Source organism: Triturus cristatus, chromosome 10 (assembly GCF_964204655.1).
Source record: "Triturus cristatus chromosome 10, aTriCri1.1, whole genome shotgun sequence".
Classification (NCBI taxonomy): Eukaryota; Metazoa; Chordata; class Amphibia; order Caudata; family Salamandridae; genus Triturus; species Triturus cristatus.
In genome coordinates, this window is record NC_140593.1 from 258,082,215 (window position 1) to 258,101,085 (window position 18,871).

Genomic DNA, 18,871 nt, shown 5'->3' on the forward strand with positions numbered 1-18,871 from the left:
AACTATCCGGAGCCACTACGGGGCTGCGCCCCGGGACTTGACTGCAGCCATGATAAATGTATATTTCATTCTGTACCTAGCGGCCGGCCCTGGTGGTTGTAGGCCCGTGCTTGTAACCGAATTATTGTTCAATAAAAAATTTAAAAAAAAAAAAAAAAAAGAATAAAGAGAAACAACCTTTTAAAACATCAATATAGGAGGTTACACCGTTACAGCTCTCTCCAGAAACAGAAGTGTGGGTTTTGTGGACAAGCACATGCATTACTCATGCGTCTCGCAGATAAGAGCAAGACCAAACGTTGGCGGTGCCATGTTGCAGGGATTCTGGACATACACAGAACTATGCGAAGGAAAACCGGACCTCAGTGTATAGGGGTGTACCAACCTACCACATTAGTACCTAGAATCCCAAAACCGAATAGCTACAGTGTCTCATTTGTTCTCCAAATATCACGAAGCTACAAATGATTAGACAACCCAGAACACAACACTCTTGACTCTCTGAGGAATCGCGGGACCAAGACATACTCTTTCCCTCACTCACTCGTACTTGTCCACAATAAGAATATGCAGAGTCACCAAAATAGTTCAAAATGTTTATTTTAAATATTGTGCTCTACAATACAGTATACGAGCCACTACCAGCAGCAAAATGCATAAACTCAGCACAGTTAGCATTGTTGCAATACCATAGAGTATAAAGGGGGAAGTCATTATATAAAGACTGTGGATAAAGGACAATGAGGCCTAACTACCCTCCCTTTGACTAGAAGAAGTTTATTTTATATAAAGGAAGATCTCTGCACTTTGACAGCAGACCCCATACCTTAAAGCCTGGATGTAAGGTTTACATCATAGGAACAGCGGAGCTCTTCTCCATGGAACGGCTTTCTCCAAGTGTGTTAAAACAACATGGCAACTCCGTAATATCAAAGCACGAGTCTTCAGTATTGCAACTGTGTGTAGCATGTTATGTCTCAGTGCTAGGGACTGACCAGAACAGATTAACAAGGGGCATTGTTTATCGACCTTGCACATCGTGTTCAAACTAAACTCCAGGAAAGGCAGAAAACCCGAAGAAGCAGCCCATTCTCATGTGAAAGGCACAGACAGAGTCTTGCAAAAACAAAGTCATGAGGTAACGTGCACCAATAGCAGCATAATGACAGCAAAGCTCATGCTAACTTAGCAATGTCGACAATGTCCCTAAGGGCCATATAACACAACAGGAGCACTCATGTGCCTTCGAGGGTTTATGCTCAGCTTCAGGTGCTGGTAAGAATTGTCACTTTGGTGTATTTGACTACATATTAAGTCATGTGTACGAAGAGGTAAAAATTGTGTGGTCTAATATTGACCATGAATTTGTGTCATGCAATGTGTATCTCGGAGGCCTATCATCCTGAGTTCAACCATTTATTACTCTTAAGCCTAGATGTTCCAAGGCTGTGACTAATTTTTGCCTGTTGAGATCAGAACGCTTCGCTGAGGAAGCAGATTGTGGATGTACAGACCAGATTGCATTTTCTGCTGCTAAATGCTCAGCTTCATCCAGAGTGTAAATTAGATTGGAGTAGCATAAATCCTGAGAGAGTGCTGTTGGATTGTATTGGGTGCAGTAATCTTCTCACCCAATACTGAGGAAAAACAGTTGTCAGAATTACCATAGTGCTGTTTATTTTCTGTTATGTATGTCACATGGAAATGCTCCCACTGTCTGTTAAATGAGAAATCACAAAACACATTTGCAACCTATTTAAAGAACAGGCATTTCCAACCTTTTCTGAATAGATCCAAGATCTTGGGCTCTACAAGGTACAGCACAGCAAAGAGAGAAATACTCGAAACAGCACTCTTCCCATTAGATAGTGCCTCATGGAATTGGAGAATTCAGAATTTGCATTTGGGTAATTTAGCAAAATTATGCATAGTTATGTGAAATGCAAATCTGTCATTTTGCACTATATTGTAGCGCAAAGTGTGTTATGCATTTTATGGCAAAAGAGAATGCACAAATAAAACCAGCACAAACAGAAGCTGCTTGCATTCTGTTGTACGCATGACTGTGGCAAAAACTCATAAGACCCCAGAAACATGGCATTAGAGCTGAAATTAAGTAAAGAACATAAGGCCTCATTTATGAGTTTTTGATGCAGGACAGCGCATCAAGTCACTTTATTGTGCAGCCCTGAGTCACTGCCTTGCCCTACTCCATATCTATGAGGCCATGCAAAGCCATGCAGGGTGACTTTTCATGGCCTCATAGATATGATTGAGGCCTGTGCCACTGGAGCTTTGAAAAAAGTGACTCTCCGATGGTGTAGGCCTCTTGTAAATGAGGCACCTAGTTCAAAGAAACGGGGAAGAAAATGTCCAAAACATCTGTAAAATGCTGCAGAAAGTGGATTGCTCATCTAGCTATTGACTGAAGGCAATGGCTGAAAAGTGCTGACACAGAACCCATTTCTATCTATTGTATACGATGGTGACATAAGATCTGGTGCTATGTTAAGGCTGTCTGTAGCTAGACCCAGTGCTTAGCTTGTAGAAGAAAGAGTGCTAGTCAGACAGTCTGCATTTTCTACAATGGTGGCGGTGCCTGCTCAGGCACCCCCGCAGGGATTACAATGTCCTTTTCCACTGGCCATTTCATGGCAGTTAACCTGCCATTAAAAGGCTGCTAGAAAGTGACTTTAGTGGCCACTAGCAAGCCCCTCTTTCCCCCTGGCCCTCTGCCATGAGCCCTGGGGGGCACCTTTGGTGCTCCCCTAAACATCCCTGCACTATGTGGCAGGCACTGCTTACAAATATGCCTTGTAGCTTTGAGGCTTGTGCTGCAGCCCTTTTTCGGGATGCAGCACAAGCCTCAATGCTGCAAAACATGATTCCAACCGCCTCCACAGTGGTCGGACTGTAATCTGTCTGGCGGGACCGGTGACTCCCTGTTGGCAGGATGGTGGTCGGACGCTCATCCGACGACCATCATTATGGGGCCCAATGTTCTTATATGGCAGATTTGAGGGGATTGGCTGTGATGTGTCAATTTCATGATTTAACAGAAAGTTTGATCAGAGATAAAATTGTTTGCTGTACAAATAACAAGCGTGTTAAGGAAAAATGTTAGCAAAACATTCTACTTTGCAGGACACTATTCAAATTGCATTATTACCGCCATGGAAACGAACCGGACATAACAGTGAATGTAGATTATGTGGACTAGGTGAAGAGAACATTACCCACATCATCTGTATATGTGAAAAACTGAAAGACATAAGGGTATCCTTATTAAAACCGTTTTTTAATCAGCATGGTGTGAGGACTTGCAGACAAGCAATACTTCTATGTTTTAATCCAACTGTAACTCAATTAAACTGCCGCCTTACAAAATTTTTAGATATTACAGAGAAAAGATTAAATATCCAATTAGATTTGCTATCAGTTTAATGAAACATTGATTAGTCTTCGGATGATTTGCAAATTTCTCTTACTTGCACGTTTTAAGAATTAACTTTTCCTTTTTTTATAATTGTATAACACTCTCTGATCTTAAGAAAAATATTTTTTTTAATTTAAATGTACAGAAATGTTATTACTAAGAAATTGCGCTTTTTTTTTGTATGATTACCATATGCAATGATTTTAATTAATTATGCATAATAAAATTACTTACTTACTTACTTGCTAGAAGCATGGAAAATGCAACCTTGTGGCTCAAGGGCATGGAATCGAGGAATGAAAAAGTGAAAGAAGTCAATGAGGAAAATGTGGTTAAAGTGAAAGGAATAGAAAAAAAAAGAAATTTAAACTGGTTGTGTGAATGGAAGGACAGACATTGGAGTTAGTACTGAAACGAGTACCAGTGTTAAAACAGGAGCAAATGGAGGAAGGATGTTGGTGAATGATTCTAGAGATGTGAGGAAGATAGTTTGTTATAGATGTGGAAGTACAGGACATATGGTTCAAGTACTAGGTGTGCAGCTATGAATATGAGTTGCTGGAGTTGTGGATTGGAGAGATCGCCTGGCTAAAGTTTGTAGAACAAAAAGCGGACCACAGGTGCAAGGACTTAACATGATAGAGGATGTGTGTGAAGATATTAAGGAGGTGATGTTGTATATTGATCAAATTGTTGAGCCTGTAAGTGAAGTGGAGATGTGTGTGCATGAAGAAGGTGATACTAAAGTGAAGATGGAGAGCACTTGTAAATTAGATAAACCTCATTGTGAAGTGAGTCTTGATGGAGTGAATGTTCGGATCTTGGTTGACTTAGGAAGTTTATTTACTCTTGTAGGCAAACACACTTACTTGGAATGTTTCAAAGGAAGGATGGAAGACTTACAAACGTCTGACATGAAAGCTGTAGGATATGGTGGCAAGAGGATAGAAATCCTGGGTATGAGATGGATGAATATTGGATTCAAGAATAACATGGTTAGAGGAAGAGTATATATTACAGGAAATGGTTCAAATTTTCTTGGATGGAGACATCAAAAAGAGTTGAACATTATTCTGAATCCGAATGCTCATGAACCTGTCATGGTGTTTGAAACTAGTGTACAAGAAATTGCAGAAGGGAAAATATTTTACAGAAATTTCCTCGTGTTTTTCCTGACAAATTGGGATTGTTAAAAGGATTCACTCATTAAATTATTTTGAAAGAAAAAACTATACCAGTTATACACAAGGTAAGATCTATACCACACTTGATGAGAGAACCATTACAAAAAGAACTGGATAAGCTACTTGCAGAAGGAATTATAGTGCCAATCGATTCTTCAGATTGGTTATCTCCGGTGGTTGTAGCTCCCAAGGATGGTGGAAAAATCAGTTTATGCATAGACTTGAGGGAGCTCCTTCGCAATATATGGGTCGATAGACAACAGTTTAGATGCTAACTATGATGGGTGGTGGTAAATGGTTCAGTGTTCTCGATATGTCATCGGCCTATCATCAAGTGAACCTGCACGAACAGTCTAGGCCATTAACTTCTTTTATCACTCCACTTGGGGCTATTCGTTATCGGAGGATGCCATTTGGACTTGCCTCAGGTTCGGCTGTTTTACGAAGGATGATGCAAGGAATCTTTAAAGGGATGCAGAAGGTTCTTTGCTTTCAAGATGACATATTGGTGGTTGGAGGATCTGAAGTTGAACATGATGAGAGGTTGGATGAGGTATTATCAAGGATTGAGAATCATGGTCTGACCATAAAAAAAGAAAAATGTCAAATAAAAAAAATGTGGTTGACTATTTGGGACATGAAATTTCCGCTACAGGTATTAAGCCTAAGAAAAGCATTGTAAAAGCTATATCTTAAGTACCTAGGCCTCAGAATAAGGAACAGTTAAAATCCTTTTCAGGACTTGTGGAGTATTGCTCTAAATTTATAAGTAATTTTACTGAAGAAGTTGAACCGTTGAGATTATTACTGAAAATGAAGCCACATACGATTGGGGGGAGCAGTGTGAACTTGCTTTTACTGCTATTAAGGAGTCAATCAGCATGTCACCTGCATTGCATCATTTCAATGTGAATAACAAAACTATTGTGACAACTGATGCAAGCAATGTGGGATTGGGGGCGGTGTTGTCCCAGAGAGTGGATGGTGAAGAAAGGATTGTAGGATTTGCTTCAAGGAGATTGCAAGGGACTGAGCGGTCCTATTCTACTATAGAAAAGGAAGCTTTAGCTTGCTGTTGGGGAATAAATCATTTCAAATATTATCTGTGGGGTTTGCCCTTTACAGTTCAAACTGATCATAAACTTTTGTTGTTTATATTCAAATGTGATATAGGACTTGAAGGTGGAGTGAAACCAAGAACAACAAGGTGGATGTTGTCAGAATTGGATTTTAACTTTGTGGTGGAATATGTCAAAAGAAAGAGAAATGTGGTTGCGGACTGTTTATCTTGTATGCCTGTGGAAGATGAGTTGGAGGACAAGGAAAAAATATATATTGTTTAGTTGGACATATGTGAACTTACTGGATTTGCTTTAACTGAGGATGACTGGCGTAGAACTACCGCGGGAGATGATGAATATGGTAAGAAGAAAGATTTGATTGTTGGTGGTTGGCATCAAGAAGTGGAAGATAGTCAAATAGTGAAACTATATGGTATGGTTAAGGATGAATAAAGTGTTTGTGGATTCAAGGTGTTACGTGCTGGACGTGCAGTTCCTCCAAGCAGTCTAAGAGCTACATTAATTGATATGGGGTACGAAGGACACGTGGGCAGGAGTCTGAGCAAAAGAAGGTTGAGACAGTTTTTTTGGTGGCCAGGAATGGATAGAGAAGTGGAGGAAAAGGTGCGAGATTGTGTAGCATGTTTTAACAGTGATAAGAGCAAAGTAGTGAGAGAATCTCCTCTGTGTCCTATGATGATTCCTGAGAAACCATGGGAACATATGGCAATGGACCTTATTGGACCAGTGGAGAAGTTGGGATGACAATCTTGATTCTTATTGGTCATTGTTGATTACCATAGTAAGTGGCTTATTGTTAGAACTATGGAATACATAACAACGGAGAATGTGATGAGAGTTTTACAAGATGTTTTTATGATAGAAGGTATTCCAAGAGTCATTACAACTGATAATGGAGTGCAGTTTGTGTCATCTGGTATGGTAAGGTTCTTGGATTGTCTGGGGATTAAACATGAGAGAGTGGCATTCTTTAGGCCTCAGGCGAATGGTTTAGTTTAAAGAATGAATCCTATTATTAAGGAAAACCTTCACCTTCTCTGGCCAATGGATTGTCTTGGAGAGATGAATTAAACAAGATGATATGGGCTCACAGTGTGACTCCACGCTCTACTACAGGTGTTTCACCCTTCATTGCTTTAAAGGGTAGACAACCTTCTACTAAGGAATCACCTATGTGGTTTCAAGATAAGAAGAGAGTTTGGGTGGATCGGGAAGCTATGAACTCTAGCGTGAGGGAAAGACAGCGAGTGAACAAACAGATGAATGATCTCAAAAAGGGAGTGAAATCCACCAGTTTGAGGTGAGGCTGGGTAGTAACAAGGAGAGGAGGCATTGTAAAGAAAGGTGAGAGTTTTCTCAACCTAGTAGAGTAGTTGATGTAAAAATAATGTGGTTGTGTAGGAGGGTGGAAGAGAATGGAGTTTTGGCAACTTGAGCAAAGTTAATGTTCTTAATTATTCTTAATATTTACTGTACAATAAGGCAAAGTTTATAGTCCTATTGTTTTCATAGTTCATTGTGTATTTATTATGTTTTAAATATATATTGTTTTTTTGTTGTGTTTCTTTAAAAGGGGAAAGATATGTAAGAAACATTCCAATTACTGATGTCATACTCGTATGTAATTTAGAATGTGATGCTCTGACAGTTGAAGAAGCCTAGAGCTGCTGGAGGTTGCTGTTCTTTGAAACTGGAATAAAGAACCTTAATTTACACATGTGTAGTGTAAATTAGTACAATATCATCAATGGGCAAGGGAAAATGTGCTTATGACATGTTGCTTAGTTTCAGTGCAAATCAGCACATATAAACATGTGTTGAAGCAGGTTCTGATTATCAAAAAGGAGACCAGCAAGGCTTGGCAATCAGGAACAGTTTAAGTTTAATTAAACAGTAATGGCCGGAATAGCAGCCACATATCTTACAGTTGCGTGCTGGCATTCAAGTTGCATTAGGTACATGGCATGCCTTATACTGTTTTGTGGGTGCAATAAAGTTAAGTACACCCCCCTTTGGGCTGAAAATACTGGTACAGTGGGTCATAAATTGCATGTTGAGATGCTCGAACCCACTCTGATAGAAGAGGCCATAAAACCAAGTGGATGTCACATTCTGAAGTGGTCCAGGTACCCAGATGTCTCATGGGTGTTTCTAGGGTGACGCTTACCTCTAGACGTTGTTTGGGCTTTATCTGATAAATGCAACTGACCGGCTGCTCTGGCATCATGTCCTTGGACCGAAAGAAGGCCCTCTGCTGTACGTTTATTTGTTTTTGAGTGTGTGCATCTGACTTGTTTCTTTAGGTATTACATCCAAAGGCCAGATGTGATTTACACCTGGTGTGTTTGAGGCTTGTTCCATATCTGGTGTCTCCATCACGGGTAGTGCTAGGGGTGAACTGAGGGAAGCTGTGTAATGTTATGTTGATCCGATGAAGGGTTACACTGAAACCATGACAAAGGTTTTATGGTGAATTTGGGTAGTGTAGGGAACAGTTGCTCTGTTGTGTGCTGGACTCTTTAGAGCGGGACCTTTCTAAAAACTGATCTAATGCTAACACATGTTAGAAGCTGGTAATGAAAAATGTCACATAGTCTAGAAAATAAGTATCCAACCACACTATATGTTGTGGTATACTGCTTAATATCAGCATTGGATCTTGTATATTCCAAAACTATGTATAAGGGACCTGAATCACAAAGCCATTTTCAACCACAATCCAACATTTGCAACTAAAATTGCCTTAATCTATGCATGCCAGGTTTTCACAAAAGGATGCCTAGCAAGCCTAAATGCACTTATTACTGTGTAAAACAACTCCATAAATGCATGCAATTCTTCATTGCTAAATCTCAAACAAAGGGTGGGTAGATGAAGTAGTGGATCATCATGCATTTTTTTTAAGCCTCTCAAAATTGTGTGCTTGTGGACAATCACAAACTACTTTAGCACCTTTTCAACCCTGGACATGGTTGGAAATTTCCTCCAGCAAAATCCTGAGGTAATTTCCGAAGTTTTATTGAAAAGAGTAAGTAACTCACTAACATTTTCTGGGTGCAAGGAAAGACATTTCCCTGTGAGCAAAAATCTTTCCCATTGTAGAAAAAAAAGAAAGAAAAAAGTATACAATTGCACAGTGGGTGCCGATCAGCAATGTGTAGTTGTACTAACTTGACAAATGTACTACTGTGGGAATAACAATCCACAAAAAGTATAAATGACATTGCCAGTAAAATACATGAACACTTGCAATTGGATTTTGTGTTTATTATAGAGTCAAAAAAAGGAGAGTGATGAAGAGAAAGAGGAGAGTACAGAAGTTGAAACAGATGATGAACTAGGTACCTTTGATGAAGATAACCAATCCATCATTCCTATTGAAAATACTGGTAGAAGGAAGAGTGTAGCAAGTACACTGAGTAGAAATTCAAGAAGGAAGTCATCTATAAAGAAAAGGAAACCTAAGAAAAATAGAAACCCTGATCCAGAGGTAAGCTTTTAAAAGTAAAGTACCTGTTTTCTCATCCTCTCCCCCTCTATCCCTCCCGCCCTCTCTCGCTACTCCTCCACTATCCTTTACCACATTCTCTCCACCATCATCGCTTTCATCTTCTCACCCTCTCCTCCTCTTCCTTGACCCTGCTGGCTCTACTTTGGCATGACTCAGTTGCTACTTCACCTGCAACCCTTCTCTCGACATGCCTTATCAACCTCAATCCATCATTTCCCCATCTCTTTGTTACTATCCTGCTCCCTGTCTTTTTTCCTTCATTTTTCTTCCTCTTTATCCCTCTCTTGCCCACCTATCCCACATGCCTTCATCCCCCAATTTCCTCCTGCCTTCCACACCACTGAACTTTCCTTTCTCTCACTTCTCATAATGACACTCACTACTGTTCTCCTTCTTGTTTCTCTTCTTGTCACATTACATCCCATCATAGTACAACCTCTTCCTCTCACTTGTTGTTCATTCTCCTATTCCTCCCCTTATTGAATCTGTTTCTTGTTCATTGAATGATCAAGAAGTTGATGTTGTTGTTACTATGTAGAATACATGTATGGGCCTGATTTAGAGTTTGGCAGATTGGATATTCTGTCACAAATGTGACGGATATCCCGTCCTCCATATTGCAAGTGCATTATATTCAATGGCGTTTGTAATACAGCAGAAGGGATATCGGTCACATATCTGATGATTTCCAATTCAAGCTGATCAGGTTAAAGGCAATTGTGAATAGAATGTCTAATTAGGGATTGATGGAGCAGTTAAATTGGACAGGTGAGCAAAAAAGAGATGAAGAATATTAAAAGGGCAATCAATATTAAAAATCCTTTTAATCTGAACTTAACTTTTGTACCAAAAACGTACGGATATTGGGACAATTTAATAAAATATGCACCAAATCTGCATCAGAAAAGTCACAGGACCAGCACTTTGCAGAACTATCCGATAAGAATTTAGAACATTGCAAAGGAGTAAAATATAGGCGATGATATACAAAAAATAGAGATTGTGTAATACCAGCAGACCATGAGATTTTATATATGCGTACCCATACCTTATCCCAAAAGGAGCTAGTCCAAGAAACTCCCAAATCTCTCTCCCATAATAATTCAGACTTAGAATTGGTTCTAGAGGGATCCGGGAGGGAGAAATATTCATAGATTGCAGAAGCCTTAGGGCCAGTTTTTAAAAATTCTGTGATATGAGAAGAGACAAGAATCTTCTTTGAGGAATTCTATTAAGAGGTATATACGTCAAGAATTACATTCATTATTAATAGAAAGCGGGTATAAAAGGATTTGGGGCAATGGTGAATAAGGCGAAATTGGGGAAAAGAAAATTAAATATTATACCTGTATCTTCTGAGAATTTAATTTTCATCCTCCATGAAGTTTATCCCAGTCTTTCTTTTATACTATAATTACATCTTCGGATATGTTAAGATGTATAATGTTTACTATATGAAATTATCCTTGAGGCAACTTGATGTCATTGTTGTTATTACTGATGACTCATAATATGACCTTTCCTTTGTACTCCCTTCCTCCCTTCCTCCCCTCTCCCTTCTCTCCTTTTCCTCTCCTCATCTCATAAAATGAATAAAGACTTTTATGGATCTTCTTATGGATATCTAATACTACACATTCACTTTGGTTTATCAATATTGTTCCTGTATTTGGTTGATATGTAGTATTTACTGAATTAAATAAAGTCTCCTAAACATTAGAAGGGATATCGGTCATATTTGTGACAGAGTATCCCGTCCTCCAAATTCTAAATATACCCCCTACCTCATATTGTAACTCATAATGGAAAATATATATTTAAAAACATTAGAAGGGATATCGGTCATATTTGTGACAGAGTATCCCGTCCTCCAAATTCTAAATATACCCCCTACCTCATATTGTAACTCATAATGGAAAATATATATTTATCGCCAGTAGCTAGTTATAGTTAGGACCTTAACAAATGACACTCCTTAGCACACGTAACAGTTTTGAAATAACATAAGTATGTAGCGTGTTTCCACAAATAATGGACAAATGAATGCGCAAAAGAATAGTCTTCCTTCTTCTTTGTTGTTCTCTTTATTTCGTACAGATCTTACCAGTAATTCTCTACAGCCAACAGGTGTTTCGTCGCAAAGTGGGGATGTAGTCCCGCGACTTTCTCAAGGCTATATTCCGTATGTAAATTGATCTTATTAAGCGGTGATAATTCCAAACCGCAAATGGTTTCTGATGTGGCAGCGTCTGTATTTCGGAATGTGTTTATCTGGTTCCTATTTCATCCAGATTTAATCCTCTCTGTGCTTATCTAGCTTCGTAGATATCTTCCTGTGACGCCACCATGTATCTCGATGCTGAGTGGGCACAGGAACCAAATAAACACATTCCGAAATACAGACGCTGCCACATCAGAAACCATTTGCGGTTTGGAATTATCACCACTTAATAAAATCAATTTACGTACGCGCTAACGTGAGATTATCGCTGGAAATCCAGCGATATTCTCACACAATGTGGCGTTAGCTTGATTTTAGGGACTCACAACCTTAGGGGCATATCAGCAAGGTGAGGCGATAGAATTATCGCCGCTTTTGCGGCCGTTTTCGGCCAAAAAGCAGCGATAATTTTATCGCCTAATTAGCAAGCTCAAGCTGACGCATGAAAACTTGTGTTAGCGTAGGAATTCCTAACGCCCAGCTTTGCATCTCTAATGAGATGCAAAGTGGGCGCTCCTGACCTGACATGAAAGGAGAAATGTCGCTAAGCGACATTTCTCCTATCATCAAGCCCAACGCTATGAAGCATAGCGTCATGAAAAGTAGAGATAGCCCCTGTTATCACTACTTTCCTTACGCCTGCTTCAGGACTGACTTAGCCATGATATCCTATGGAAGGTGGATATCATGGCTAAGTTTGTGAGTCCCTATCATCAAGGTAATGCCACATTGCGTGAGAATATCGCTGGGTTTCCAGCGATAATCTCACGTTAGGCAGTTAGCGTGAGGATTTTTATCGCTTTTGAGATAAGCGTTGCTAATAGCACGCTATCTCAGCGATAAAAATCCACGCTAGCCGGCGATAATTATCCTAGCGCTAAGTGCGCTTAGCGATAATTACCGTCGGTTGTCGCTGATATGCCCCTTAGCCATGATGTCCACCTTCCATAGGATATCATGGCTAAGTCAGTCCTGAAGCAGGCGTAAGGAAAGTAGCGATAACAGGGGTGGGGCTTGATGATAGGAGAATTGTCGCTTAACGAAATTTCTCCTGTCATGTCAGGTCAGGAACGCCCACTTTGCATCTCATTAGAGATGCAAAGCTGGGCATTAGGAATTCTTACGCTAACACAAGCTTTCACGCGTTAGCATGAGCTTGCTAATTAGGCGATTAAATTGTCGCTGCTTTTCAGCCGGCGATAATTCTATCGCCTCGCCTTGCTGATATGCCCCACAATTCCTATAGCTACAAGACAGCTGAAAAATTGCACACTCTGTAAAGGGTTAAACATCTCCAATGCTGCAATCCATACACAGCTTCAGGAGGTCACGCAAGTGAGAGTTACTGCGCTATCCAAGACCTGCCCAATTTAACAAAGATACATAGCGATACGTTGGAGATAAAAAACTACGGGGTATATTATCAAGGATGGCGTTAAAATTATCGCCACTTTAGCGGCAGGAAACTGCCGCTAAAGCATCGATAATGAACTTGATTATATGCCGCAGAGGGAGGCATATTATGAAAACAGGCGATAAAATTATTGCCACTTTAGCGGCAGAAAATTGCAGCTAAAACGGCGATAATGGGCTTGATAATATGCTCTTCGGAATTCCAATGTGGAGGACATCTAACCTGAGCTTCAATTGGAGCATATTGTCAAGCCCATTATCGCCGCTTTAGCAGCAGTTTTCTGCCGCTAAAGCGGCGATAATTTCATCACCTGTCTTGATAATATGCCCCAGAATTCCAATAGAAGCCCATGTTGACACCAGAACATGGGCTTCTATTGAAATTCTCTGCTCATATTATCAAGCCCATTATCGCCGCTTTTAGCGGCAGTTTCCTGCCGCTAAAGCAGCGATAATTTTAACGCCGTCCTTGATAATATGCCCCTACATGCGTGACATCTTCAACCCAGAAGGAATGGCACAAGTAAGCGCTTTCTGGTTTTGACAGAGATGCTTCAGCACAAGCTCGGTGAAGGGGTGATTTTGAAATGCAAGACTGTGGAAAATAACCGGTGCACCGCTTTCTGTTCCCCTTCTGTATGTCCAAGCATGCAGGTAAACCTTATAAAGGCGGACTGCTCACTGGTGGACAGAGCAGTAATGGAGCAGGTCTGATCAATGCTTCCCTTCTCAGTGTAGTACCACTTCTGCTCAAGTTCTCTCACCCTGCTGTTTCTGGAGGCACATAGGCATTCAAAGTGGTATAAAACATATTGTCAATTAAGGAAAGTGAGTTAGCCTTCTGTTGCTGGCTGAAAGTGTCTTGCTCTCACACTTTTAAATAGAGCTTTCTGCGCTAACTTCCCTTCATTACGGCCCCCTGAAGATGGCGGATTGCTGGCTGACTGGATTTGAATTTGTTTTATGAACAGTAGTGTTTTTGTGTTCTTGTTTAGAAGTCCTTTGAGCACTATAGCACCGCCCCCTCACATGTGCATGCATTTGCCGTGGGTTCTTTAAATTGGGAAGTGGAGATATGCGAGCGAGTGGTTGTTGTTACGCTGTGGAAAAATACACGACTCATAAAAGAGTAACAAACATGGCAATGGGAACAGCTATTACTGTAGGCGCACAGTGACCTTGTCTTGATGACTAACTCTTATTATGGTTGAAGTAAACATTAACCTGCCGGACCAATAAAACATCCACGGCGTGGAATGCAAAAAGCAGCAAAGGCCTGATTGTAAAAGTCGAGAGACAACTTGGAAGCAGTGCGAACCGACTGGGGTCCACGCTTTCCTCTACCAGTGATTGCATTTTTTTGTATTAGCTCGATCTCTATTGCTGTTAATATGCTAGCAGATAATTCATCCCGTGGCGGTCCCTGGGGCAGTGGTTGTTTGCTGCCTTTTATTCATCCGAGAAATTGATATGCCTTGTAATGAGCATATTCTTTTTATGGCACTGGTAACCGTTCCTGGCTTTTAGAAATCAACTTACACAAGGGGCATATATGCAAGCAGGCGTTAAAATATTATCGCCGCTTTTGAGTCCGTTTTCAGACGAAAAGCGGCGATAATTTTATCGCCTTATCTGCAAGGTCACACTATCGCGTGAAACCTTGCCTTTTCTCCATTTCCCTTAATGCCCATCTTTGCATCTCTAATGAGATGCAAAGTGGGCGTTCCTCTGCAGAAAAACAGGAGAAATGTCGCTAAGCGACATTTCTCCTATTACCAAGCCTCACGCAAAGCAGCATAGTGACAACAAAAGTAGCGATAACCTCTGTTATTGCTACTTTCCTTACGCCTGCTTTGAAACTGACTTAGCCATGATATCCTATGGAAGGTGGATATCATGGCTAAGTTTGTGAGGCCCTATCAGCAAGCTATCGCCAAACTTTGTGGGATTATCGCTGGGTTTCCAGCGATAATCAATAATCACAACTTTGGCAGTTAGTGCTAGGATTTTTATCGCTTTTGAGATAAGTGTTGCTAATAGCACGCTATGTCAGCGATAAAAATCCACACTAGCCGGCGATAATTATCCTAGCGCTAAGTGCTCTTAGCGATAATTATCACCGGTTGTTGCTGATATGCCCCACCTCAGCGTAGTTTGGGGCATATTATCAAGCACGGCGTTAAAATCATCGCTGCTTTAGCGGCAGAAAACTGCCGCTAAAGCAGCGATAATGGGCTTGATAATATGCCGCAGAGAATTCCAATAGCAGTCCATGTTGACACCAGAACATGGACTTCTATGGGAATTCTCAAGGGCATATTATCAAGCCCATTATCACCGCTTTAGCGGCAGTTTTCTGCCGCTAAAGCAGCGATAATTTTAAACGCCGTCCTTGATAATATGCCTCTCAGTGCTTGAGAAAAACACACCTAGCAATTGAATTCTAGAACTTGGAATACATTTCATTTTGCCAAATACCATCGCAATGTGAGTGATTTAAAGTAAATTACAATAAAATGATGCAAATCAGTTTCTCGGTTCCTTGAAAGATATTAAATGCAGGAGCATCTCATTTTCCAAAGCACTGGAAACAATGCCATAGCATTTATACACCGAAAAACACAGCAATGCACATCGAACTTTTATATGGAAATGTAAGAAATACAAAATGATGAGAGCAAAGCGAGGATTTAAATATGGGAGATACGGCTCATTTGGGGAATTGCCCGGAAGTGTACAGTGACGCAGAAACCCATTCGAAAGTTCTTATGTCTTGTATTCTCGGAAAAGACTCAAAGAGCTCAATTGATATAGAAGATTTGAACATTGTATGGGGTTCATTACAGGTAGGGCGGAAAGCATACCACCCCTACCAATTACAAGTTTTACCAGGTCCAGGAAAGCCCCTAGTAAAACCCCATGTGTTTCCACCTACAGAGAGGGCCCGGAATCGTGAACTGCATGTCAATCGCCATTTAACATTTGAAAACCTCTGATGTCTTAAATAAGAGATACTATCTGGAATAGTTATCTTACAAAGGCCAGGTTACAGATGCCACTTTGGGAGTGGCCAGAGCTCAAGGCCTTGACTGTCTCGCATGATACGAGGCATGAATGCAAGCTGTGATACTCTTGTTGGGAAATGTGTATGAGGGTGCATTGAATACCTTTTAAGGAATAGTGGAAAAATACGGGGTGAACCAGGGCCAATTCTTGACACACAGGGCACTAATTCACGTGGTTCGTACTGTATCCGGGCAGGAGGAACACGTTAACGGGGAGATACTACAATGCTTGCTAACTCATAGGAGCATAAGCCGGGCTGTAACAACTGTTTTATACTGCCCTGTGGAGGCAGCTTTCGCACCAGTGCCTGAAAATTCATAACAGATGGTCTACTTGTGTGACCCAAAAGTTATCCAACAAGCAATGAGCAGCAGCCAAGGAGTTCATTAAAATGTGTCCTGTAATTCCATGCTGAAAATCACATGGTTCCATTATCTGCACCAGGCCTACCAAACCAGTCATGCGCACTTTCACCGTACTCCATGCAGGCTGCATTACAGCCTGCATGGAGAACACGCCCACCCCTCCAGCCCCTGGCTGAGCACTGAGTCACAGCACTCAAACCAATCACAACGCTGCATTGCAGCATTGTGATTGGCTTAGGGGAGGGAGCCTGGCTGTCTGCTTCCTGTTCCTGAAGTCGGAGGCAGGAGAGCAGGAGCAGAGATGTGGGACCCGGTGGCAAGGTAAGTTATTTGTTTTTGCTCACTCCCTCCCATAATCGCAACCCCCGCCGTGTGACCCTCGTGCCCGCCTCCCCACCCGCGAGCCATGCCAGCTTCCAATGCAGACACTCTAGTAACCGAGTCCACAAAGTGCATGAGGAGGCAAATGAAGCTTTTTTCATTTTGAATCCCAACTGGGCCTCTATAGATTTCAAAGTCTTTTATCCAGAGGCACCATCTTGGGCAAAGATTGTGTGGTGCACTTACTGAAGCAAGATACCGAAGTAAAGGTTCTTTACGACAGCCTGTTAATTATTGAAAGCCTAGTCCTTTAAAAGTATTTCTAAGCAGAAGCAGATGCCAAGTGGACTTCTTAATGAGTGACTGCTCGTGCTTCGGTGGCCCCACCCTGCCTTTCCATTCCTGTACGTCTGTGAGACGTGTGGGCAGATTCCACATGACAGGAACTTTGGAAGAAATGCGTACATCATGTGCCACCCTACAATGAGTATTGGGAGCTCTTCCACTATTGCAGAGGAGGGTTACCCCACTGCTTTTGAGCAGTGTAAGGGAAAGGAAATATAAAATGATAACTTTTAGTTATTATCATTTTATGTTTCCTGTGTGGGTGGGTGGGGCTGCTCTGCTCACAGAGCAAGGCAGGGGAGGAGTGGTTTGCCCACTCCTAAGTGCGCAATGACTGTTTGATTGGCCCTCTCGGGCCGCCAAAACCAGTCATGCGCACTTTCCCCGTTCTCCATGCAGGCTGCATTACAACCTGCGTGGAAAACAAGCCCAGGCCTCCATTCCCTGGTTGAGCACCGAACTAGGACACTCAAAACCAATCACAATCCTGCCATGAGTTTTATACTAATGTTTCTGGGAGTGAAGTGGATGTACATTGTGTGTAGTGGAATTATGTGGTATGTTGTGCAGTGCAATTATGTGGATAGAAAGTATGTGGTATTTAGTGTATAGGAATTATGTAGAGTGGGATTATGGGTTATGGAGAGTAATTTGTGGTATGGTAGTCTGTGTTGTGGAGTGGTAACCTCAGGTTTAGTCTTCCTCGTTTCCATAGTAGCTAAACTATAAACTCAATGAGACACAAAAAATGAAGGAACCACTGAGAAGCACTTCTGAACATATTCAGAGTTTGAGCAGGGCCACTAGAATTATGTGACTGTTCAGCCGCACCGATTTTCGCATAATTATACATTTTCCGCAGTTGCCACATAATCCATCATCTGCTGCATAATCTGCAGATTTGAACAAAACTTGTTTCTACCTTAAACGGTTCATACGTTACTAAAAATGCAGTGACAAGTGTTACAGCGTGGTACTAATGGTATGCAAACCACTCTTGCTTCTTTCTGCGTCTCTCTTGCCTCTTTCTGCATTTGTCTTGCTTTTTTCTGCCTCTCTTCTTTCTGCACATCTCTTCCACTTTCTGCACCTCCCTTATTTCTGCACCTCTCTTGCTTCCTTCTGAATCCCTCTCTTCCCTCTTTCTGTACCTCTCTTCCCTCTTTTTGCACCTCTCTTCCCTCTTTCAGCACCTCTCTTCCTTCTTTCTGCACCTCTTTTGACTCTTTCTACACCTCTCTTGCCTCTTTCTGCACCTCTCTTGCCTCATTCTGCACCTCTGTTGCTTCTTTCTGTACTTTTCTTGATCTTTTTGTACCCCTCTTCCCTCTTTCTGCACTTCTCTTGCCTCTTTCTGCACTTCTCTTACCTCTTTCTGCATTTCTGTTGCTTCTTTCTGTCCCCCTCTTGCCTCTTTCTGCACCTCTGTTGCTTCTTTATGCACTTCTCTTTCTTCTGTATGCACCTCTCTTGCTGCTTTCTGCACCCCTCTTGCCTCTTTCTGCACTCCTCTACCCTCTTTCTGCTCCTTTCTTTTTCTTTCTGCAGTTCTCTGCTTCTTTCTGCACCTCTATTGCCTCTTTCTGCACCTCTCTTGCTTATGTCTGCACTTCTCTTCCCTCTTTCTTCACCAGTCTTGATTCATTCTGAACCCTTCTTGCTTCTTTCTGCACCCCTCTTATATCTTGCTGCACCCCTCTTACATCTTTCTGCACCGTTTTGCCATCTTGCTGTACCTCTCTTGCATCTTTCTGCACCTCTCGCCTCTTTCTGCACCTCTCTTGCTTCATTCTGCACCTCTCTTGCTACTTTCTGCAATTCTTTTGCCTTTTTCTGCACTTCTTTTGCTTCTTTCTGCATTTCTCTTGCCTTTTTCTGCACTTCTCTTGCCTTTCTGCATTTCTGCTGCTTCCATCTGCATATCTTG

At 41.4% G+C, this 18,871-nt stretch overlaps 1 protein-coding gene across 1 annotated transcript in view; it reads left to right on the forward strand.

Moving 5' to 3' along the window:
- Nucleotides 1–18,871, forward strand: part of ABCB5 (ATP binding cassette subfamily B member 5) — an 837,677-nt gene that overhangs the window by 591,653 nt on the left and 227,153 nt on the right. Inside the window, exon 17 of the mRNA XM_085630938.1 lies at nucleotides 8,977–9,192. Within this exon, the coding sequence (XP_085487064.1) occupies nucleotides 8,977–9,192 (216 nt within the window). The remainder of the gene's footprint in view (nucleotides 1–8,976; nucleotides 9,193–18,871) is intronic.